The following is a 23,593-nucleotide window of genomic DNA, read 5'->3' on the forward strand; positions in this document are numbered from 1 at the left end:
CTCCACACAGCATCAGCAAATTCCCTGATCACAACAGGGCATCCCCACAGAAATATCCAAGGAGCAATACATTCCCATGGAGCGAGGGCTTTTACACCTCGAGCAGACTTTCCCTCGCAAGACTAATCGGCAATGGAATGAGACAAGACAGCTAAAGGAGGAGACTCAGCAGGAGGAGTTCAACTTGTCCCATCAACTGGAAGGCAAGGAAGGTTCCCATCTTGAGGCATTCAAATTTGGCAAGAGGAGTGATTACAGGAAGGATCCCAATATGAAGTCAGGCACCCCAAGGCCTTTCCAAAGGGACCATGGCAAGCATAGCAGCTACTGCATATTCAGTCATACACAGACTTGTATGAGAGCTTGTATGGGTGAAATGGAGGTATGGAGAGGGCTAATGACTGGAACACTGGCTTAGCCCTTATTTTAAAGTGGCTAGAACATCTCAAAACAATCTGGCCTGCCTTAAAATATAGGCAGGCAGGACGGACCTCTGTTTAACATCTCATATACGAGACTGCAAACATCAAACAGCACAGGACCCATTTCATCATGCACTCTAGCATCAGCATTGGAATGGAGATTTAGTCCCAGTGTGCACCTGAATCTACAACCCATCAGTCCAGTGGGGAAGAGCTATTAGGCGAAACATTGGCAAGACTGTAAAACAGGCATCATTGCTTTACGTAAGTGCCATGGCCAGATACGTGTTGTATCTTAGGCCTGCTCATAGCACCTCTGAACCAGACTTTGAAATGGAGACCTCAATTTCCACCCCCAAATCCCTTCGAGGCAGGACAAACTTTTGTACAAAAAGCTCCTGACAGCCACATCTTTTATTTCCCCACTTCAGCCAGATCAGCCCAATCCAATGCACTTGCATGAAGCTCATTTTGTGAGCAGGATTATGGCTGTATAGACAGACTGCCAAGCCCCAGATAACACAAAAAGCCTTTCTAAAGGCTTTAACAGCAGCTGAAGTGGAAGTGCCGGAGTTCAACAATAAGATTAATAAGGAGGTTAAAATGTTTTTGGTAGTTTTATCATCTGCCATAGAAGCCAGAGGAAACTGGTGCCAACAACCTCAAGTTATCAAATGCAGGGATTAGCCACGTTTCATGTTTCTAGTGGAACCGAAGGTGAGAACCAGAACTCTGCATTACTTGATTAAGGCTTTTCCAAAATGCACCAGTAAGAGAGACTTCCTACCAGGAGACTTTTGACTAATATCTTACATTTCCAGAGAGATTGGTTGAACAGATACAGGATACTCTGGGGAAGGCAAGAGGTCTCTACCAGGAGGGTGAATGAATGAGTGGAGTAGTTTCATAACAAGAAGAGAGATAAAAGAAGTTTCCCAGTCTTGCTACAAAGTCTAGAAGAGGATAATTGAGCCCTGTGTTAAGTAAGTTTGCAGGCCAAGTGTGGGCTTAGGTTGGAGAGACAGATTGTGCATGATGAGAAGCCAGTTTTCCGTAGTTGTAGGAAGGAAGCTAAGCTTAGAAATCTAGAGAAGCACAGAGACAAGAGGAGACTGCTGCAAAAGGACACACAGAACCGCTGCAAAACACCAGGATGGGCTACACATGTATTGGCCTAGGCAAGGAGGAGGAGACACCAAATGCCAGACAGGACAGTGGCTTGCTGCAAAAGGGCCAGTGGCAGGCAGGACTTACTCATCTTTTTACACACAGCCATACAATAGTCCTCTGACTCAAAATTGTTCCTGTTGCCTCCGCAGCCTCCATATATAAAGCGAATGCATTTTCTCTTGTATAGGTCGAAGTACCAACGAGGCATCACAGCCCGGCAGGGACCGGTCATCGCCTCCTGGGAGCAGACAGCTGTGTGGAGACGGGTTAGAACATCAGCTAGTGAGGAGTACAGGCTTTGCTACAGCGATTTCAAAATCGCTGGTGGCGCTAGGTCAGAAGTTCTGCTGAGGCACTGCTCCTTGCCTCATTCTACACCATGCTTTTTGAGTGCCACTACTGCTGATTTAGAGCATGAGCACAGTCTCAGACGCTGGAGCAGCTGGGCCAAAATGGATCCTTCATCCACAAAAGCTATGCTCTTAAACCCAACATTTGGAGCAGAGCACTGAATTAGGATACAGATAAAATTTCAGAGACTGTGGGGCCCATACCCCATGCACCTCATGGCTCTTTAAAATGCTCAAGATATGATGGAAAGAAAGCCTAGCAGTGCTGCATGAGATACTCAACAGCAAAGACATGTTCCACTGCAGTTTCTTTGGGTGAATTCAGAGCTGTGCAGGTATAAAAGCAAGTGAAAAATGCAGGCTATGCATATGGAACATGTCACTGAGAATATCAACAGCTAGATTTGAGAGTTTGAAAAGCCTGAGGACTAAGCAGCAGAATTCAAGACAACTATTACAGCATTTTACACAGAAATAGAAAGCTTATTGCAGAGATGTTGGCACAAGGGCTCGGTTTGCAGGTCTGCTGTATAGGTCAGTAACAATTTAACCATTCTAAAGAGGACTGGACTATTGTTACAGTAGGCATATCCTCCTTTCTTTGAAGCACCGTAGAGGGAAAAATGGGCATCCCTGGAACAGACACCCTCCAGAAGCTAGCCAGCTACACTGGTCACCCTGTTTCAAGTCTGTTTTAACATCTGCAGATCTCTGATAACCCCACATATACAATCCAAGCCCTGTTTCAGCAAGTGAAATTATCTGCAGCACACTGGCATGTTACCAGCAAGAAGAGTTTTACTACCCGCAAGACATGAATTTCTGGCAATGATTCAGTCATCTGTAGTTAATTGAATTTCACTCTTGCCCCCTTTCTCTGCAGACAGACACTCAAAATACAAGACAATTTACAGCATGGAGTCATAACACAGTCAGCAGATGCTCCCCTGCAATAGCACCTGCTGCCTGACAAGAGCTATGGCAAATATTTAGATAAAGAGGTGGGGTTGGCTGTACTGGGTTCAGTTTCTGTAAGGAAGAGAAGGATTTTATGCAAAGGCTGGGTTGTTTAAACTAGAGCAGGAAAGGAAGCATCTAATGGAAACATTATAGAGGCCAGATTCTGAGCTGATGTAAATCAGTGTAGCTCCATAGTACTCAAAATTTACACCAGATGAGGTCTGGCCCAACAGTTTTCATTTTCTGGAATTCATGTTACAAAAAGACAAATCAAAGCTGGCACACAAACCTAGGGCAGGATTCCAGTTGGAGCACTCCAAGCTGGTCTACAGAATCTCCTAAAAATGAGGCTATCCTAATACTGTTTCCTGACTCAACACTGCACCTTGGTGGAGATGCTTGTTCGACATGCAGCCACTAGGCTTTCTGCCAACAAGACTACTATTAACTGGCAACGTATGCTCATGCTGGAGAGTTAGCATCACCTTCAATATTGGAAACAAGCATCAGCTTTTCTTTGATGACGTATTTAGCAATTAAGGCCTCCAAAGTGGAATCTGCTGGATGGATTGAAAGCACTATCACCGATTCAGAGGTTATAAGACCAACTGGACAGTCAGGCAAAACAGCCTGAGGGAGCCAGGAGTCATGCAGTCTGTCGAGTATGACTTACCTTTCACATCACTGATAATTTCCTTTTCAGAAAGAGACCCGTCACTGCTGGGCTCAGTAGGGGTCTCTTCATTGTAATCATCTACTTTATAGTTATCATAATAGTAATCACGATCTTCCACCACTTCCTCTTCCTCCTCATCCTCCTCTTCCTCCTCCTCCACAGCTGTTCCTGTGAAGTCTTCTACATCTGGCTCAGTTGGGAACTCACTAAAGGGAAAGTTAATGCTAATCACTTTGCAGCCAACCTTTGAAGTACAAGAATAATGGATTTTTGTTTCATTTATTTTAGAAGCACAAGAAATGGCAATAAAGATGTACTGACTGCTGATCATCCAATCAACAGCAGCTACACCTACTATTAGAACCATAGCTTAAGTCTCTAACTCAAAGGGTTTTTTTGTTTTTAAACACATCTCCCCAAATCACCTTTCCTCACCTAAAGACTAGAGCAGAGATCGCCAAACTGTGGGGCAAGCCCCCCTAGGAGGGCGAGGAGGAACATTTGGGGGCATGGCAAAGCCCAGGCCAGCCAGGAGGGAGCGCCACCCAGCCCTGCTCTGCCCTGGCCCCAGCTGGGAGGGGGCACGTGACTTTAAAAGTTTGGGGACCACTGGACTACAGCATTTGGAGCCAAGAATCTGGTAGAGCAGCCAGCCAGCTATTTCTGAGTGGCTATGCATGAAGGTGCTCCAATAATTTCAGGAGGAGTGTTGTGTAGTAATTTTCCGTCCTGTGAACTGGAAGTGGAGGAGTCTTGCACGACACCTCTCTGCCTCTAAATCCAGAAGCAGAACAAGTTTCCTTTTCCACGCCCACCCACGAGGGAATCACTGCTGGTAACAATGAGCCAGTGGCTTCATTTTTTGTATTACTGTAGCACCCAGTGGCCCTATTCAGACCAGAACCCACTGTGCTAGGAGCTGTACAAACAGAACAAACAGTTGGTCCCTACCCCAAGGGATTTACAATCTATGTAAGCAAAGACATTAACCCAGACTACGTTTACACTGACAGCGGCAAAAATCGCCGCCGCCAGATCGATCTTTCAGGATCGATTGACCGCTCAATCGATCAGGAAGTCGACTGAGTAAGTCCACCCCCTCAAGTTCCCATCGGCTCAGCGCAGTGTGACCAGCACGCAGAAGGGAAGCTGAGAAATCGACGGGAGTTACGCAAACTACTCCCGTCGAGTGCCGCCGAATCGCGCCATCAGTGTGAACCAGCCCCCAGACTCTACAAGGCAATCAGAAGCCCTACCTTTTATAAAGGTTGTAGTCTTCGTCTTCATTCTCATCCTCTTCCTCTTCAGAAAGAGCTTCATCCACAATTTTTGTCTGAGGGCAGCACACATACTCTGTGCCATGGAACTGGTCCACCCCACAGGGAAGCAGCATGCCGTAACTGTGCAGGATCATCCCCTCTGTCAAACAAGCCTGAGAGGGAAGTCGGGGTGACGTTAAAAAGTGACCTTAAAAGCAGCATGTTTCTATTACTTCCCCCTCATGCTTGAAGTTTAAATGGCCTTAACCACTCAGGCAGTGCCAGTGGTAATTCCACTGATGTCAACTGTACTGCAGACAGGGTACAAGCATTATCCTTTTCTCATTAACCCTGTACAACAGTGCAGAAAAACAGGTAAGAAATTTCATTACACAAAGCCTTGAAAATGCCAGAGTTGCACCATACAGAATGTTGCTTGCTGTTGATAATCCCAAGCATTTAATAATTGGGCCTATAAATTTACCCTAATTGTGAGCTTAACTGTGGAAAAAGTTAATATCAACATTATGAAATGTTCTAATCACATACAGGCTGATGGGAAAAGGTGCAAAGGGAGACAAAGACCTATATAAAGGCTTACCGATATTCAAGGATGGCGTTAAGATAATGCCTGATAAGCAAGACAAGTGTGGGACTGGAAATCAAAGACCCAGAATCAGGATGTTGGTAATGACACATAACTGGTGGACAATAAAAGGAGGGGATAGGTTACTCTGCCCATCACTCCCTTTTGGGGTCCTCAGAAGGAGAATTTGGGGAGAAGCAACACTGCTGATTGAGAGGAGGAGGATGAGCAAGCTTCATCATCATGGCTACCACTCCCTCAGTCTCCTGGAACTCCGAGATCCAGCATGACACCCTTTGTACCCTTCATCATCCAGACCCTGAGAGATGTCCCAACTAAACCAGGCCAGAGAAAGGGACCTAAACACCACCACCCCCTCCACCAGCTACATCCCAATACCATCTGGGAAGTTGGACACTGTCCCCTCCTTGGTGCCCCTTTATGTCCTTTTCCTTCCCCACTTGATTTCTTCTTTCCTATCCATCACCTTTCACCTTCTGTCTAACAAGAACTTGGTTTAGATGGCCAATACTGTATATTACTGCTCTAAATCTGTGACGAGAGGCAACTAAAAGAAATACCCTATGCAGCCTGATGCCGGTACAAGTTTGCCAGGTCTCAGAGTGGCTGATAAGACCAACCCATGCCTGCGTTTTAATGGCAATAAGAATGAGAGTAAAAGAGAAGCTGCATTTTCTATCTTTGCTGTTCTTCTGTTTCTTGTTTTGTCTTCTAGGAAGCAGGATCAGTCTAACAGCATGAACCACAACAGCTCCAGTCCATTTCAACTAAACTTTTCTTCCTCCCCAAAAGGACAATCTCTGCCATCTTTAATACCATTTAAGACTGCAAAAAGGGGGGGGGGGGGTTGTCCTTCTTAAGGCTCTCCCGCTAAAGCGAAAGGGAACAAGTGACATTAAAATGAAAGCCTTGCTTCATACCTCATTTCTCAAATGCCTTAACTGTTTTTCCTTCTGTATTTTTCATAAAAGGTTAAAAGTCTTTAATAATGGTGCATTTGCCATGGGATTAAGTAGACGGAGGTCTCTATACCAAATCAAACCTTGCTGCAAACTGCTGAATGTTGGCTAGTGATACGATCATGTTAGCATCTTTGACTCTTTGGGCCCATATAGTCTATCAAAATTAATACAACTGCAACCATCACAAATATGTTTGAGCTGGTGCTCAGTTCTGGGTAAATAACCAGACCCTTAGGATAAATGACACTGCAAAACAAAACAAGCCACAGCAGCAACTGACACAGGCTTGTGATGTGGGCTAGCAATAGTGTAGATGTTCCCACTTGGGCTGGAACACCACTCAGATCCACCCTTCTCACTGGGTTTTAGAGCCCAGGCTCCAGCCTGGGAAAGGATGTCTACACTGCTGTTTTTAACCCTGCAGTACGAGCCTGAGCCAGCAGACCTGGGCCCTCAGACTTGCTGTCAGGTTTTGTTCTTGTAGCATAGATGCACCTTTGGTGGCAAAGAACAGAAATAGTTTCATGTCAGGGAGGCAGCATTTCAGAGTAGAGTTGTTTTTCCCCTTTTTGGGGGATCATTTCATTAGCTTTATCTCTTTGAAAAAGTAAACACAAACATTGACTTTGTAGCTTATTTTAACATGCTGTGGCTGAAAATTGGCCAATTCAGTACCAAGCTAAATACAAACAGGTAGAACTAATTGCACATTTATTTGAAACTGAGTATGTATGTAGTTTTACAGCCTGACCAATGAGTAAAAAAATAATGAAAGCTTTATTACATACATTGGAGCTTTTTTGTACTTCCCTTTGCTTCCTGAAGTATGACTACAAGAATGATCCAAACCTTGGTCATCTGGATGAAGCTGTCAACTACATGTTTAAGGCAAATTATTTTTTAAAGACTCCGAGAGCCACCACTTAGAAGTTGGCACGATGGCCCTCACTTAAAGAGGTGGTCTAGTAGAATGTATTTCTTAAAATAGCTTTGCTTTCTGAAAGCTTTGAAAAAATGGGAATAATCTTTACTGTTCCAAAGCTGATGCTTTTCAATCTCATCTCCAATAAGACCAAGTGGTTTATTTAAAGTCTCAGATGAAAACATGCACTGTATTATAGATCTAGACATTGCCATCCATTCACCACCAGACGTGCGTGCACAGAATTTACACAATTCTTGCCAAAAATCAGCCAAAGGGAAAGATGGGGCTCTGTTTATTCTGGGAAAGTGGAACATGCCTGTGAAGTGGAGACTTTTACAGGAGCTAGTCTCTCATTACTCCAAAATGGGACTCAGTTCCAAGCTCCTCAGTAGCAACCACTGTTATGGTCATATTGTGAAATGTGACCTTCATCTCACATATCAATGGAGTACCACAAATATGAAATACATCTCTCACTACTGCTGTGGTCCTCATCCCTGGAAGTAAGGACAGTCAGGGTGCTAGACTGGGAGACTAGAGATCAATTCCCAGTTCTGCCACAGACAAGGAGTGTGAACTTGGGCAAGGGATTTACGGTAAAAATCTTCAAAAGTAACTTGACGTGTAGGAGCCTGTAAGTCTCAATGAAAGCCAATGACACTTAAGCATTGAAAGTTAGAGTGCCTGCATTCCAGATCTGTAAAGTGGGTATAATAGCACTTTCCTATCTCACAGGTGCTGCTGTGAGGAAAATTTTAAACATTGTGAGGTTTTCAGATGTTACCATAAAGAAGACCATATAAGTACCTAAGATAAATACATCTGTATTTGCGTGTGGTGACAGTCATGTTAACCCAGTTACCTCTTTGGCCACAGTGTGCCAGTGCTGATGACTTTCACACACATCCATCCGTTCCTTATGGAAGAATCTGCACTTTTCTGGAACCAGCAGGACATCACTTACAAACTCACCCACTGCAAAACAAGTTTCAAATCAATAATAGTTCACTTGTCCTGTCAGATACATGTTTGACCTTCAAACTCAAAAGACGACTAGCATTAAAATTTTTAAAAATGGATTTAGTTATTGACCCCATTAAGAATCTGTATGTTATACAAATCTTAATGATCCAGTTCCGATTAAGAAGCACCTTTGGGAAACCTGCTCTAACACAACACCTCTAGTTCTATTCTTGAAGCTCAGAACAGAAAGTAGGAGAAGCTGAACAATGAAATAGGCAACCCCAAACCTTCAGGTTAAGCTGAATGCAAGTTTATAAAGCATGTCAATGAACAGTTGCTCATGGAAACAGAAACAGAGTGAACAAGTTTCACATGGAAACTTGGAAAGGATTGCAAATATGGCATTCTTTAAACAATTTTAATGATCAACCAATTCCTCAACTGCTTAGAAGGAAAGCTATTTCTGGTTGCCCAAAGCTTCAAAGCCTGGGCATTTTCCATGGTTGTAAGATTTTCTACCTATATTCTGCTTATGCCAGAACAGATGAGAGCTAGTAACTCACTCCTCTGCACCAGCTTTGTTGAGACAGTTTCAGAGTTCAGTTTAAAAACACTGTTCAAATACATGGTATGCAGAAACTAGATTCAGGGCAACTCAACCATAGCTATAACAATGTTTCCCAATTTGGATACTCCAGCCAAATGCTGAGTTGGAAAATAAAAGCCTTGAAGCCCATACAACTGGGTAAAGTTAGGTCAGACTGGTTATGTCGTGTGCTGACTACACCTAACATCATAAACTCAGTATTTTTGGTTTTGGCAAAACCTTAGCTATAGATTTCCAACTTGGAAAGTTTGCTCTGTGGTATTTTTTGTAACTTCTGCACTAACAGGGCTTAAAGCAATTTATAACTAAACAACCACTGCAACCTGCATTAGTAACCATCCTATGTCAGACTATATCCAGCATACCCACTTCCTAGGTCATTAGGCCAAAAAGTTCACCTTGACACCTTATGACTGGGAAGATTTAACATTCTAGACTCAAGTAGAGATACTCTTGTCATTCTAGTGGATTTAGATACATGCTGCCAGTTATTTTACCCAGAGACATTGCCCAAAACTTAGAAAAACCTTAAAACCCAGGTGTTCAGGGGCAACGAACCAAGGCTAAATAAAATGAACATCCACACATGAAACTTGCAGGCTAACAAAAATGGCTGCATCAGTTCATGTCTGACATCCACATGGCAGTCAAAAATTTAAAAAATAGTTTTTTGACTAGTTTAAAAACTAACACATAAGTATGCCAATTCCAACGGAAAAAGTCTTCCACTTGACAGAGTAGAAATATTTGACCAAGTAACCGTGAATGTGTCCATTGCAAAAGGAATCTTGATGGTTGTATGCACAGAAGTTTGCAACAATCCCATCCTACTCATGGTACTAAAGACTTTGCAACACCAAGACAAAGATTTCTTCAGTACATGGATGTAGGTAAATGACAGACTCTAAATTAGATTATCTGAAAACAGGTGCCAAGTAATTAGGGCCATATCCATCCTTTGGTTTCTCAAACTAGAGAGTTGTTGGTTTCCATCTCCTGCCACCCTCATAACTTGAAAGTTATTTCCTCTACTGAAGGATGGACACAATTTAAGAAAATAATGCAGTCTGTTATGGCATATTTGTCCCATCTGTCATCAGTGCTTATAAAGCTCTCCACTTTCAGGGTGCATCTACACTGAAATAGAAGACGTGCAGTGGGCTCAGGCCACAGGGCTAAAAATTGCTGTGCAGACATTTGGGCTCAGGCTGGAGCCTGGACTCTGGGGTACTCCCTCCTTGTGGGGTTCCAGAGCCCAGGCCCAAATGTCTACACAGCAATTCTACAGCTCCACAGATCAAGCACAGCAAGCTCAAGTCAGCTGACCTGGGCCAGCTGCAGGTGTTTAACTGCTGTGCAGACATCTCTTCAGAGATCCGAGCCACCCAGATCAGGCATTTCCATGCTGTCTAACAACTTCACCAGGAGTGTGAGCAGTTTGCCTTTTTACACGTCAAACTAAGTCCTGCATCCATCATCCTACTGTTGTAATTTTATGGTTTAGTGAAGGTACTAATGGGTTCTCATCCCAATCTCTTAAAAAAAAAAAACCCCCAAAAAACAGCATTAGCTACTGTGGGTAAAAGGTTAAACTTCATCTGGCAGTGAGATCCTATCTGAAGATGGATGGGGATTAATTCAGCATGGAAGAGATAAGCAGCAAACGGAACACAAGAGTGCTCTGTATATGAGAATAGGTACTCTGATAGGAGTAAAATCATACCTTCCTTCCCCAGGACACAGATCACCTGTTTACAAGTGATTTTAACAATCAATGCTGACAGACAGAAACAAAGAAGGTGTGTTTTATCTGAGAAGACACCCCAACACTTGAAAGTGGGAAAACAAAAGTTAGTTGCCCTACATGCTTGGGCCTTCATTTTCATAAGAACAGCCATACTGGGTCAGACCAATGGTCCTTTAGCCCAGTCTTCTGACAATGGCCAATGCCAGGTGCTTCAGATGGAATTAACAGAACAGGGCAATTCTGAACCATCCATGTTCTTGTTAGCTTCTGGCAGTTGGAGGTTTAGGGACACCAAGAGTATGGGTTGCATCCCTGACCATCTTGGCTGATAGCCATAACCTAACATAACTCCATAACATGATAGTTTAAAATAGGGCAGGTAAAGACTAATATGTTTGCTTGCATTTCAGCATTAGGCTGGGCAACAGGAGACCTGGCTTTCATTCTTAGCTCTGCTAGAGGCACCCAGAGCAACTGTGGGCAGTTCAATACTCCTCTGTACCTCAGTTTCTCCATGTGTAAAGTAAAGATAATATTATACATTCAGTATCAAAACACCCCTGGTAGGAAGGTATTTGAGGTGTTTTGATGAAAGAGGTTACACAGAAAGGCAGAATATCCCTGTAAAACTGTGGATCTACTTTATGTAAATTCTAGCTGCATTTAGTCCTCAAATGGAACACAAAATCCTTTGAAGCACCTTAGTAGGAGGAACTGGTTCTCTGAGCACTTCCAATGAAACCCCCTGCAACCATAGAAGTGCCCCATGAGATAGAACATGTTGCAAGTGGCTGAACAAATCTGTTTCAGTAAAAAACTGCCAAGAAATTGGACCAAACTCAGTCTCTGCCCATCCCATACGCTACCAGTGATGTGCTTATGGGAGTAGTCACAAGTTGCAGCTCAAAAACTGCAAACAAACGAGACATCTTCCCTGAGACAGATTCAGTAATAAGTACAGTGTAATCAATCATTTTGTGTCTAGTAGTCACTTGCAGTTAAAACAGCAGACATTTTGGGATTCCAGTCACAAGAAAGAGGGACCATTTGAAACAGCTAGATATAAATAGTCTTAAAAAAAAAAGCGATGTCTTGCCAAGACCAAAGCAGGGAATACAAATACACCTTAGTGAGTCTCCAAGAAAACATTAAAAGCTTAACAGAAATAGGATCAGAGTATTAGAGCCCAATGTTTCTTTCTGAGTATCAGTAGTGGCCTCTGATCCCCAAGGGAAAAAAAAAAATGTTCCAACAAGTTATTTCCCTCTTTAGAGGCCTGTTCCACATTAAGTACTTACCCAGACACTTGTAGGGCACAACAATGTGGGTGTGGCCCTTGCACTGCTTCTTGCCTTTCTTACACCAGTTGTCAATGCTGACTGGTTGGTTGGCTTCTACCACATTTGTAATCTGAAGCTCCGGATAGATCTATTAAAAAACCCACATGCTAAAAAACACAAACCAAGGTGCCAGTATCTTAGAGGGAACTTAACACACAAAGGGACATATAAAGGGACTCTTAACAAGCAATACTGAAGGGGGGGACAAAACAAGCTGGTTCTCTAAACTAAAACAAGCTCATTAACATTAGGTATCCTTAATCCAATTATTGTGTATAACGTATCCATGCAATTGCTATGTCTCACTGAAGTTCTCCAGAAGTCTAGGACACTGGTTTATATTTAGTTAGTGCTATGTAACTAGTACTGTCTCTCGTTTACATCAGCCTTGTAAAATAGTCATGAAAGTTTGCCAGCCCAGCCAGTCTGTTCTACAACGAGCATCCTGCTTCAAAAAGCTCATGTTATTTGCTTCTCAAAGAGTTCCTCATCTCAGACGAGTGGATAAATAGATTTTGCAAGGCTAATACATGAATATCTAAAGCATACTGGAGAGTGAACAGGAGTTTGTAACAAGGAATAAAAAGCTTTCAAACAGGGTCAACATTTTCATAAAGACATTTTTCTAATATTCTAGCAGCTGTGTGTTGGCCTGAATAATGCCAACGATAACACGGCTGAACCTCAAATATTTAGGGTAGATGTGAAATGTTGTCTTGGAATCCTGACAAGGGTTACACTATTTTGCACATATTATTCGGATTTAAATGTAAATAGTGGTTTTGGTCAAAGCTTAAGGCAAGAATGGTTAAATGAGCCAAGTGGAATTGGGCATCCACGTCCCATGGACTTTTACATGAGACTTGGGCACTTATCTCACTTCAGCTTATTTGGAAATCCCAGTTTAAGTCAATATCCAGATAGTTTCTGAGAAAAGGATCTAAACAGAACTTTTGTGGTCTTCAACTATACACTGAAGTTCAAATTATGGGAAGAGCATGCCATGCAGCAGTAAAATAAATCTTATCTGTTTGAGCGTTCACAGCAAAACATGCTAGGTGAGGAACCTCAAGTAATGCTTTAGCAGAAGGTAAGATTCATCATCTGGAAAGCAGTTAAAGCTCTGCTCCAGAGAGCACAGTCCCCTCACCTCCTCACAGTATTGTAGAATTTCTTCCTTTCTTCCAAAGCAGCTCTTGGTCCCTGAAGTATCAGGCTCCCATTTTCCAGTCTGGATATTCACGTGCATGTTTAGCTTCCCACAAAACATGGCAATCTGAGGCTCTGCCACAGCAAATCCTGTTCCAGCATTGGCCGCAAGTGCCTGTGAAGAGAGATGGAGTTACATTTATTCACATGAGGCAGTCAGTTTCGCGTGCCTCAAAGAACCAGAACCGTCACCGTTAAAAAGGGGTAGTTATAACCAAATTGTTTCCTTCTCTAAAATCCTGCCATCCTTCTGCAGCATTAAAGACCAATACTAGTCATTTGCAGACTCCAGTACACAATTTGGGGCACAGACCTCTGGAGAGATTAAAGAGCTCAACTTGAGTGGTGGTGTTCAGAGATAACAGTTAATATGGGAAAGTCATCTGTCAGAAGAACCCAATAATGGCCCTTCAAACCCTTCAACAGCAACACCATTTGTGCGCCTCCCAAAAGAAAGGCCACCCACTGGATCAGGCCTGCTCAGAGTTTTAAACGGGCTGTTTCTCAAGATTGGTTTTGCTTAGAAATGGAATGGGAGTGGGGATGTGGTGATGAAGAAGTCAGTCCCAATGAACACAAGGTACAAGAGCCAAGTAGCAGTTACAGTGAACTCTGCAAAGCCTGCCATTCCCACCCCACACCCTTTAGTGCATTCCTATAGATATTTGTACAGGCACAATCTTGATGCAAATTCCACTGCCCACTCCCATCCACCAATAACTGATATAATCGCATGATAAGACACTTGCAGCACACGTGTCAGTACAGACCCATCTTCTGGGCACACCACAGATGCATCAATGAAATGAAAGCTCAGACACCTTCTTCTGAACTCTTGTTCACTGCCCAGAGGAGGAGGGGATTAGGTGGAGTCGTCATGCAACTAGGTTTTTTAACTCATCAGGCCAGAGTTATACTGTTCAACATCCTGCTTATTTATTTTAAACAGCCCTTGTAAAGCAATGGGGCAAAGGCAGGTGGATCACAAAATCCACTCCCAATTCTAAAGCCACTCAGACTTTGAACATGGAGGTTCATTGTAAATGCTTCAGATAAGGGGACGAGCAGCAATTAGAGATGGAGCATTATTGCCTCAGGGCATTTTTTCCCCTAGCGGACACTGCTGCTTTAGGCTACGAATCTTGCCCGCATCTTTAACCTTCCAAGCACTCGCACACTGCGTATTGTTCACACGCCATTGCCTACAGGTCCCCCTTATGTCAACAAGAATAAATTTAAAGCAGGCAATTGAAGGGACATGTGAAGAAGTCAACTGGACTGTGTTGCAGGCAGCCACCAGCTGCTGCACATTAGCAAAACTAGCCCACACTCCAACTAATCTCACACACAGGCCCACCCTCACCTGCCTTCTCAACCACTGCCAAGAGATAAGATATTGCAACACGCAGAGGCAGGAATTGCACAGCAATGAGTATATTGTTGGCATTTAGATAAAGTCAACTCAATATTCACAAGCTTTTCCTGGTATTGCCAAAAGAATCTACAATTACCTCTTGAGACTTGTGCTCATCTATCTACTTGAGGGCAGCCTAAGACTGTCTGCTATTTACTCAAACCATTTAACCCATTGGGGTACAACTTCACTGCATAGGCTTTTATCTGAGTTTCATGCCAATAACCCGCACCCTTACTTCCACACAGAGACCTGATTCGGTTCAGAGGTGCCTTAAGCGCAGGCTAGCTTACACAGCTGGGGGCTCTGGTTTAACTGTGTGGAACTTGCCCACTTATCAGCGAAGCCGCAAGCAAAAAATCAAAAAAGAAACCTCTGCATCAACCTCAATACATAGACCATGGCTCAACACCTCTCGGGGAGGTAGTGCTACTATGTTGGCGTAATGGAGAGCTTTTATCAGTGGGAGACAAAGGTAATTCTAGACATATGTACAACGAGGCAACTTACTCAACCTAAATTTATAGTTTAGACCAGGTCTCAGCACAAAAACCCATGGGATACACCCCCAAACATACAAGGGTGAATGCAGAAACACTGAAGACAATAATACAGGTGGGGCTTTGCAATGGGGCTGCTTGCACCTGGGGTAAGCCAAGCTGTGTACCAATCACCCAGATAAACTATGCAGCATAGCTTAGACATGCGTCTGTGGACTCCGTGTTTTCGAGTCCACGCAATAAGCTCCCCAGCTGCCAAGACCATTGTAGGCCAGTGAATGAGGAATTCAATAATGAGGCTATACAGTGAAGAGTCTCCCTCACCCATACAAGACTAGATGAATTGGATACAAGCACTAAGCACACTATAGCCTTCTTTTAGGGCTGAAAGGGAGACTTGGCAGAAGTCCAAGGCAGCTATATGATGGTCCCTACAGGCCTCTCCTCTCCTCCCCCTCACCGACACTATTGTTGCAATGCATTTGTATGAAGACAGACACGGATACAAAATTCTGTAGGTATGCACCCCTTATCTGCCTGGGCAAAGGTCAATCTGCTTACTGAGCTAGCCTGTCAGATCCCATCAGTTCCACAGTGGTGTACTGTGGGATAAACCAATTAGCAGGGAAAAATACTATTTAGTCAACTTATGAGCGGATTGGTTCCTCTCATACATAGTTCTGTCAAAGTACAAAAGTCTAAAATAAAACAAGCAAACCTACTCCATGCCTCTGAAGTATCAGGTTTACCACAAGCAACCAATGATTTACAGTTAAGTCTGTCACAGCTTAGGTCTGAGACACCACAATACTCAGCAAGATGCACTGCCTTCTGGTTTATAAGCTTATTATGTGACCCCACCTGATCCCATCCTGGCATGAATGCTTTCCTTTGTGCACAATACTCAAATCTATTGCAGGAATTGAAATTTGCCTTTGTATGCGTGTCCAGTCAAAGCTTGTCATTTGATGATCACGCTAGCCAATGGATTCAAGGATTCAGAAATAGATGAATAGCATGTAGTGTCAACAGAAATTTGAGATTTTGGGCGTGAGGAATGTTAACTGTATTGCTAACATATGCTACAGCACCAGAACAGAATGTAGTATTTGAGTTATGCATGGCGCACTTAAGTCATATAGGTCAGTAGCAGGGCACTGTATTTGAAAGAGGTTTCCTCAGAACAAACATATGTGAATAGGCACTTGTATGTGCAGGAATGCTCTGATACCACCTGGATAAGCAGAAAGATGTAGGAGACCAAATCCACCTACACTAACTTCGGCACCTTCCTCCAATGCAGACATCTGTAAATCATGACTATGCTGTGTTTGAACATTGATGCTAGGCATTATTTTTACCATCTCTCCAGCTTACCATCTTCATGCAATGGCAAAGTTATATTTTCTCAGGTTCTTCAGATAGCTTGCTCATCAGGGAAGAGCTGTTAATATAGTTACTTTGAATATTCTAAACCTTAATTTACAGATGAATAACATAGTCTAGTCACCTGCTCAAGAAGCTGACTGCATCACTTCTAATCAAAATTACTGAACTTTATGGTACACAAAAGTTGCCTTAAAATAGTCTTCAATCCCAGGCAGATCTCTGTGGATGATTTAGCAAGTGGCTCCAATAGATCAACACCCACGCTCCATCGCCAGCAATGGCAGAAGTTTACTATTTTCACACTTGTCCCTTGTCCTACCTGTGATGAGTGCATGTACTAAAGTAGAGACCACACATTTAAAAGCATTCTGTTGGCAAAACTGAACAAAAATAAAATTTCTCTCTCCACAGCAGTATTTGGCCTCAGGTAGTTTCCTAACAATCCACTACAGCCTGCCAGCAGTGAGCTCCCTATAGCATGGCTATTTGGAAGTCTCTGAACACAGCTCAGCTAGGTTTAATCCCGGGTAGTTTCCTGGAATCTATTTTACAAAAGAGGAGCGTGTAGGAGGAAGGGAGTTGAGGGGAGGAACTCCTTCCCTAGTTATATACTTTGGCACTCGTGTAGGAGACTTACCAGTTCCACATTGCATAGCGGAGAGCAAGTTGAAGGCACACAATTTTTCTCATGGGTTGTTACCCTTTGTTAAACAGCAACATTCATTGTTACTAGTGTTGGTACCCCACTGGATAGACTTTTTAGAGACACTTGAATTGACTCTTGGGTAGGGAGGTGGTACAGATATTTCACTGTAGGACTCCAGCCACAAAGGGCATCATTACAAATGAAGGGGCCAACCTTCAAAATGAAAAAACAAGGCACACTGGAGATGGGCCAGTTTTGCACATCCCTGATCAAAACCTATTAAATGCTGTTCTCCCACTAGCAAGATAAGATAGACATCCATAACAGAAGACTTGACCAGATGTTATTTGGGGGTATTGTGTAATAACTATGATGGCACCCTCAGCTTGCTCTCCAGGTTACTAGTGACTTATGACTGATTTCCCTCCCTTCTCCCCCTTTTCTGTATACCCAGTTTTAGACAGGTTTCTAGTTCACTTTCCAGGGCTGAAATGGTTTAATCCATAAACAGCACTTAACATCTCTGGTCAGAGGATTTTAGTTCAATTAATGAACATTCTTATGAGCCAAGCAGTTTTATGTCCTTTCTATAGCTTGGGAAACTGATTGAGCAATGGTGTACTGGAGTACCCAACCAACCTACCTCCATCATAACCCTTGCCAGGTGGAATAGTCTTAATCGTTAGACATGGAAATGCTTCCTCAAGTTCAGACATCTGTTCTTCTCCGAGTCCTTTCCATTTCTGCCAATACTTGTGAGGTGAAGACCAGAAATTAACAAAGCATTCAGTCTCACTTACAGAGACATACAACTGCTTTTTAGTGAAGAGCCCAAACTAAATTAAAGTTGAGCTGCTTTTTGTAATGATGTTGTACAATTGTTATATACTAGTTTAGGTTCCAGAAGCCTGAAGACTTGCTTTCCAACAGCTTCTGTTTTAGCTCTAAAAAGGAAGATCCTTGGAATCTGCACTTCTGATTCGAGAACTGAATCCTACCTTTTACCTAGTAAGGCATACAGATAGGTGGGATGGAGCAGCAATCAACTCAGATGATGTGACCTCCCTCCAAGGATCAAAATGTGACCCTTTAATGTTTTGAAAAAAAATCAAGTTATTTCATTTCCAATCCTTGTCAATTACTAAATGTTTTAGCAGATGCCACTTCCTCTTCAACCCAGTTCATTTATAGTACTGTAGTGTGACTGAATGCAAGTGCAGCACAGCAGAGAGCACTAAATAGTTTTTTGGTTTTAACTTCCCAAAAAAAAAAAAAAAAAGTCAAACCCTTCCCTTTGAAGACCCTGTTCTTTCAAGGAACAACTCTAATTAATCTTTATCTAGCATTATTAAATGTAATAAAACTGAATCTCACAATATACCACTGAGACCCATCTGGTGATTTTAGAGCTGGCATGGCCAGATTTCACTATTACTCGTATGCAGAACGCCGGTAGGAGGGAAAAGATTTTACAGATTGAAGTTAGCCTTTTTCACTGTTCCCAACAGTGCTTAGCTACAAGCAGCAATTTTGATTCATAGGGCCAGAAGAGAATGAGAGAAGCAACTCCTAGGTGCCTGATGCCCATTTCAGCTAGCTGTAACTCGCTAACATTTTTTTTAAACACCCTCACTGGATCAATTCAAGCCTTTATCAGCAAATGCAACACTAGAGCTCCAATACACTCCATTCCACAAGGTTCAGACAACTACCAAGTCTCCTCTTCAACTGTATCACATGCAAGACTGGGGTAAGAAGTTCCAATTCCAGACACCGTTCAAAGACTGGAATATCTAGTAATGTGTTCCACTCCAGAGTGGAACAGACATGACAGGACTCCCCTTGAAAGCTTCTCCCTTTACTCATTTGAGCCTCTTGTAGAAGGCTCCTTAGCTGACCCCACCTTGCGTGTAGTGCCCAGTGGAGACAAGCTCCACTGGGTTTGAAGTCACTTGCCCATGTAGTAATAATCTAGCGTCAGACCGGACTGACACTGCATATAGTTAGCATGAAGATACCACTTGCACTAGCATTTGCAGAGAGAGCATGCACATTTAAGGGAAAGGAAATAGGAAGTGCACAGATGCATTTTGGTACAAGCTCCTTTTTCCTGAGGCTTGGTATATGTTGAGTTCCATAGCAATAAAGCACCGTCTGAGTTTGTTAGCTATTCAGCCTGGGACTAATGAGGTTCTCAACACAGAGACATCACTTCTGTGGTAACAGTGACTTTTGGTTGTGTGCAACAGGCCACAAATCACATTGCTTTAAAGGGCTGTCACAGAGTGCTATTATGGTCAGCCATTTAGCAGACAAGTAAAAGAATTTATATGCACATAGCTGAGCCACTGAAATCCTTCACTCTCTGGACACCACCTGATTTCTTAGAAAGTGAGGGGACAGAGTTAGGTAATTAAAACCATAAATACTCTGGTTTTGACTAAAGCCTGCTAAAACACCACACTTGCAAAATTGTCATTTGGATCCCAAACAAGGAGACTCAACATGTCGAGTGTAAACCTCTGCTTTTGCTAATTACAAAAGAGCCCTTGGCCATTTCTGAAACTATGGTCTGGTCTACACTTCAGTTATGTTGAGACAGGTATGAAAAATCCATACTCTGGACTGACACAGCTATGCCAACCTAAATTCCAGTGTAAAGGAGGAGATGAGGTGTTCAGTCTGAGAGAACACCCTTTTGTCAGTGTAGACTGCATCTAAAACAGGGTTATGCCCATATATCTACAGCAAAATAGCTATGCTAGTATAGGTGTGTAGTGTAAACATACTCAATTCAGATAATTTCACCAGTGAGAACTACAAAGTGGTTTCGGTCTCCATTCTTCTGTAGGCCTCAACATGCAGATTTTTTATTTTTTTGAGGGAGAGTGGGGAAGGCAAAGGACGTATTACAATTCTCTGTTTTCAAATGTCAAATACTGGACAGATGAGGGGATATTCTTCATCAAGGCAGAAATGTAGCTAAGTCATTATGCCTTTCTGTTGGAAAAGGAACTGCCAGTTTGCCTAACAACAGCAAGGTTTCTGCAGAAAGTCAAATTCAACTCCATTCTGAATTTTCAGAGAGATTAAAGTTACAGGTGGCTGTCCAATTATCCTCATTTGATTGGATTAGTCAGCAGGTCCCAGTCTGTGTTCCCACAAAACCAGAATAAAAGGAGCGTAACAGGAGCTCTTGGATTCGCTTTTCCCTCTAACCTAAAGATTTGTTCATGCAGCATCCTACTGTCAAATAGATAATCTGGAGCATGTGTTATAGAAAAGTTTAGGCTCTCGATTTCACTGTTCGAACAGCACGTGGGTTCAAATTCAGTGTCAAGATACTAAAGTAAATTTATCAATGTTACATCAAGTGTTACATTCTGTGTTTGCAGTGTGTCCCACCATCCGGTCTAATATATAGTGGGCAAGATCTGTATGGATAGGCTTTTATTAGGGCAACTGTAGTTTATTTTAAAATTAATTGATCCCATAAATTGGAAAATACATTATTAAAAATGATGAGAAATTTAAAGTAACAGGAAGCTGCCATACTTTGAGACTGTTTAGCATTTGAATGAATAAGCTGCAAAAATTTAATTTTATGAAGATTTTACTACCAATAGGAAAAACTAGTTTCACACCAGAAATCTACCAATTGGTATACCCACAGGAGCCCATTGGTCCATCGAGCCCAATATTAGGCCTCAAAGTGGCCAATAACCAATATTTCAAGGGAAGAACCACCACACAGTTGATTTTGCAGTTCTGTATAGGAAGTACATAGATGATCAGGTGACACCCCAGGCAAGAGATGCAATTACCTCATTTCTTAGTATGAAACTATACTACTGTTCAAATTTATCCACTCCTTTTAAGCACACAGTGAGTAGGCAGCCTGTGTAAAGTACAGCTTCCTTCATTTGTTTCAAGTTTACCTATTAACTGAGTGACACCCTTTTATTATAGGAACATGGACTTTCTCATACTGGATCAGACCACTGGGAGATTTTTCTAGTAAGCAGAAGTTACTCTAAAACTCCAGCCTCTAGCAGTTGTATAATACTAAGGAAAGCCCTGGTCACAAATCACAGAGACTAATGGGTGAGGGCACTCAGCACCTCAGAAGAAAGTGCACAGCCCTTTACTAGATTGGCTTGTAGGTTAAACAACTGGGTTTGCTACAGGAAATAGCAGCACGGAGGCACCAGAACCAGTTATGGAGATACAAAACAACATCAGGTGTTAGAGTTTTGAAATTTCGGCCTGTGTGAAATGTCTTCATTCAGCTTCAGGGTATTAGAATCCATCACTGATGTTTCTCTTTATTTGAGAGATCATAACTTCTAGGCAGTAATATTGCTGATAAGTCAGAGTGCACACAACACAGCTTGACTCACACTTTGCAGCACAATACAGTGGTTTTTCCATCAAGTTGTTGCATAGACCTGGTATAATGGTTGGGCCTACAAATTTACCTTGTGTTCAACTGTAAAACATGAGTGAAAGTTTGTAAAGTCACAACCTATAAGTAGTGTTGATGAGAAAAACTGAGAAAGAGACAGTAAATCACAACAAACAAAGGATGTGTAATTCAAGGATTGTGTTAATAAGTAATTTCATGTCTGGTAAAGAAGTGTGAGATGAAAAACTGTCAGCAACTAGGCTTAACTGGTGGACAAAATAATGAGGATGGGTTATTCCACCCATCACTCCCTTTTGGGACCTTAAAGAAAGACTGGGGAGAAAAATTAGCTACTGGAGCAAGCTTCAAGCATCATGACTGCCGTCTCCACCATTTCCCTGAGACCTTCTTCACCCTAATCCCAAAAAAGTGTCCTGACCACACCAGAAAGAGGGAACCAGATGACATCACCCACCTCTGACAGTTCCAGCTAAACCCCAACCACCACCTGGGATGTAAGACTGTCTAGCAACTGTGTATTCTTTTCCCTCCCCATCTTATTTCTTCTTTCGTACCTCTCTCCATTTTTCCTTCTCTAATACTAATTTTAATTTTAATGTCCAAGTCTAATTTTCCTTCTGTCCTACTGCATATTAGGCAACATTGCTGCAAGTGGACGACTAGAAAAACAATTAAAAGTAGTGTTTATAACAGCTGGATGCTGGTACAAGTTTGCCAGGTATCAGAGTGACTGACAAGACGGTTGAGCCTGTGTTTTTCCAGCAGAGAGAGCAGCTGCATTTTCTATCTTTGCTATTCTTTTCTCTTTTGTCTTGTTTCATCTTTTAGAAAAGATGAACCAACTCATCTCTCAATTAACTTTTTCCCCCAAAAAGAACAGTTACCGTCTTTGATACCATCTAGAACATCAAACAGATGATTTTTCTTGCTAAAAACACCTCTCCAGCCAAAGGGAACAAGGGCTGTTAAAGCCAAAACCTTTTATAGAATACTTCACATTTTAAATGCTTTATTTTTCCTTCTTTTCTGTATCTTTAATGAGCAAGAATTTTTAACTGTGTTTGCTTCACGATACTCAGCAGGCTGAGGTTTTACCACTGTGACACTTGTACCATGGTGCCACCTCAGGACACAGCTGCAGGCTAATTCACTCATATGCTAATGGAAATCAAAGGAGCATCAAAAGGTACTGTAGTGTAATCAGGCCAATTCATTTGTGTTAGTTTAGTTCAACGGAAATGTTAATGGTGTTGTCTTCACTTATCTGCAACCTGTTAATTGTGATCGCCTTACACACACACACACACACTATATATGCGCCTGTAACTAGTTAACCCTAGATCAAAAGTGTGTGTTAGTATTAAGATAAGAATGTACCTGACGTATAAACTTCATGAAAGCTAATGGATTGTTTGCTATTACATTACCTTTCACATTGTGTACATCCCTGAAATTAAATTACTCAAACCAATTGGAGCCTTGGAAATGTAAATGAAGAGTGCTAACTTCAAAGCCAAGGCCATTGTGTTCAACAAATTCACTGGCCCATGTGGGTGAAGACCCTGTTCAGACTATTATCTGGAGAAGAAGCTCTAAGTACTGATTCAATGAAAGATCCTGTATCTGTCTGTTTGGACTGTTACTGGGAAGGTACCAAATGCAAAGTGGAGATCTGCAGAAACATCTGGGTTCCCTGAAGAGACTTTTGGGAAACAGATTACCACATCTCTGCTATCATTTTGTACTTAGCAATTTTGATTTACCTGTTAATGTATTTTACCTGCTTTAACTTCTCAACATTTCTTTTTCTTAGAAATGAAATCTTTAGTCTACTAGAGAATTGGCTGTCAGCAGTGTCTTTGGTGTGAGATACAAAGTACCAAATGATCTGGAATAAGTGATTGATCATTGAGATTGACATAACCAGATGTAGTGTGATTTTTGGTTTTACTAATCTTTTATCAAAGTTCAGTTTTTCTGTGTGGCAAAATAGGCTAGAGAGTCTAAGGGGCTGTCTGTGA

The 23,593-nt window shown here is 42.2% G+C and overlaps 1 protein-coding gene across 9 annotated transcripts in view; it reads right to left on the reverse strand.

The window, feature by feature from the left end:
• APLP2 (amyloid beta precursor like protein 2) overlaps window positions 1-23,593 on the reverse strand; it is a 61,003-nt gene that overhangs the window by 13,404 nt on the left and 24,006 nt on the right. For 6 of the 9 annotated variants that reach the window (XM_067563850.1, XM_067563860.1, XM_067563832.1 and 3 more), the window contains exons 2-7: window positions 13,139-13,312; window positions 11,947-12,076; window positions 8,194-8,306; window positions 4,835-5,010; window positions 3,576-3,784; window positions 1,677-1,844 (exon numbers count right to left, since the gene is read on the reverse strand). In XM_067563850.1, the coding sequence (XP_067419951.1) occupies window positions 1,677-1,844; window positions 3,576-3,784; window positions 4,835-5,010; window positions 8,194-8,306; window positions 11,947-12,076; window positions 13,139-13,258 (916 nt within the window). In that variant the 5' untranslated portion in view covers window positions 13,259-13,312. The remainder of the gene's footprint in view (window positions 1-1,676; window positions 1,845-3,575; window positions 3,785-4,834; window positions 5,011-8,193; window positions 8,307-11,946; window positions 12,077-13,138; window positions 13,313-23,593) is intronic. The other 3 variants (XM_067563887.1, XM_067563869.1, XM_067563878.1) reach the window with 1 other exon arrangement.

Source organism: Emydura macquarii, unplaced genomic scaffold (genome assembly GCF_026122565.2).
Source record: "Emydura macquarii macquarii isolate MOO-44397 ecotype Brisbane River unplaced genomic scaffold, CSIRO-AGI_Emac_v2 contig_312, whole genome shotgun sequence".
Taxonomy (NCBI): domain Eukaryota; kingdom Metazoa; phylum Chordata; order Testudines; family Chelidae; genus Emydura; species Emydura macquarii.